This window comes from Theropithecus gelada, unplaced genomic scaffold (assembly GCF_003255815.1).
Source record: "Theropithecus gelada isolate Dixy unplaced genomic scaffold, Tgel_1.0 HiC_scaffold_9192, whole genome shotgun sequence".
NCBI classification, from domain to species: Eukaryota; Metazoa; Chordata; class Mammalia; order Primates; family Cercopithecidae; genus Theropithecus; species Theropithecus gelada.
Genome location: NW_020265971.1, coordinates 1 through 1,789, shown reverse-complemented (window position 1 = coordinate 1,789; position 1,789 = coordinate 1). Strand labels below are relative to the sequence as shown.

The 1,789-nt window shown below is 35.0% G+C and overlaps 1 protein-coding gene across 1 annotated transcript; it reads left to right on the top strand.

Annotated features, from left to right (window-relative positions):
- Positions 1–3: 3 nt before the first annotated feature.
- Positions 4–1,680, top strand: LOC112618072 (ankyrin repeat domain-containing protein 18B-like; the record flags this gene model as incomplete). The annotated part of the gene is made up of 2 exons (XM_025374674.1): positions 4–101; positions 1,458–1,680. Coding segments are annotated over 2 exons (321 nt in total), but the record flags the coding sequence as incomplete, so codon positions are not given.
- Positions 1,681–1,789: the final 109 nt, after the last annotated feature.

Sequence of the window (1,789 nt, the reverse complement as noted above, 5' to 3'; positions counted from 1 at the left end):
AAAACTGCTTATGAAGAGGTTACAACCGAATTGGAAGAATATAAGGAAGCCTTTGCAGCAGCATTGAAAGCTAACAATTCCATGTCAAAAAAAATAACAAAGTAAGTCAAAACATGCAATCGTAGGAAATGAATTAAGCTCATTAATTTGTTTTGAAAACATAATTTTTAGTGAGATGGCTTCAGGAGATTAGTACGAAGTGAATGCTAATTTGATAATGTAATTTTGGAAAATAATGTTAATAAATAATCTTACCTTTAAAATATTAGTCAAGGATAATGTCTGTCCCATTTCTATTTTTTATTTTTATTTTTTTGCTTTTGTATGACTTTTTTCCTCTGAAAACTCTCATGTAGTTAATCTGATCTGTTAGTTTTTGTCACTAAGTATTTTTGAAGCTTTATAATTCATAAAGCGATCTTGTTATAAAATTACTTGTCAGAGTTTCCCTAAATAGAAAGATTAATGAGTTTAATTTATTTTTCGGTAGATCACAACCTACACCCAAAGTGTCGAGTGGTACTGCTACTCTGGGCACAATCGTTTTTAATTGTGATTTTTAGTATTATCAATAGAGGGTGTCTCAAGAAAGACTATTTGTGTAACATTTTCAAGGTGTTACAGAAAGGCATCCTTGTGAAATAGGGAATCATTATCAAGGAATTTAAAGAAGTGTAATTCACAAAGTGGTTAAAAAGTAACACCTTGTTCAGCCTGAAGATTTGTGTGGAAGGCAGAAAGAACAAGCCCCCTACTCCAGTGCCTTGGTCACAGTGCTGGGGGCTAATTGCCTTCAGCGCTGCTTTAGTTCTTTTTATTCCAAGCCACACCATCTAGTTCTCCCCAGGAGCTGTTGCTCTGAGTTCTTCCTCAGTGCCAAATGCTTAATTGTTCCCAGATAATGGGTGAAATGTGCAAGGGTGAAACCTAAAATTTCTTTACTAAACACAACTATTCCTAGATTTTTTTTGTTGTTGTTCATTTTAGTTTTCTTAACCTACCTCAAGGAGTACAACATGATGTTTTGATATGATTATTTCCAGTGAAGTGGTTCTTATACTCCAACAAATCAACATATTCATTTTCCCGCATAGTTACCCTTTAAATACAAGTATTTCTAATGGAATCTTTACAATCTCACAAGTGGAGCCATTTTAGAAAGCAGCAAGTTTCACCTGGTGAGCCGTGCATCACTGACAGCCGTTTCTCTCCCCTGTCTACTTTGTTTGAACTGCTTGTTCAGTATAAATTACTTTAGAAACACGGGTGCTTCTTTAGAATGATTTTACAATTATAATTGCTTACAACAGGTATGCTGTCACACATCTTCGGTGTGAAAACACCGTTTAGTGGGTACTTTGGTTTACTCTCAGGGCAACGTTTTAAAAACTGCAAGTCATTAAGAATCATTTAAGGAAAAATGAAATACTAAGCATTTGTCTTTGCTATCTTTACAGATCGAATAAGAAAATAGCAATGGTCAGCACCAAGCTCCTTATGGAGAAAGAGCGGATGAAACATTTTCTCAGCGCTCTTCGTACAAGGCGAGACCCAGAGTCACCTTGTGTTGGAAATCTTACTAGTAGAGGACTCAACAGAAAATATATTCCCCAAATGCCCATCAGAATTCCTACTTCAAACCCACAGACTTCAAATAACTGCAAGAACTACTTCACTGAGGTTAGTTATATGATCGTTTCTCTTTTGGCTTTCATTTCTCTAATATAATTCCTCTTTGTAATTTGGTGAAATACTGAGTTGTTCTGTTGACTTATGCATGTTAAGTAAA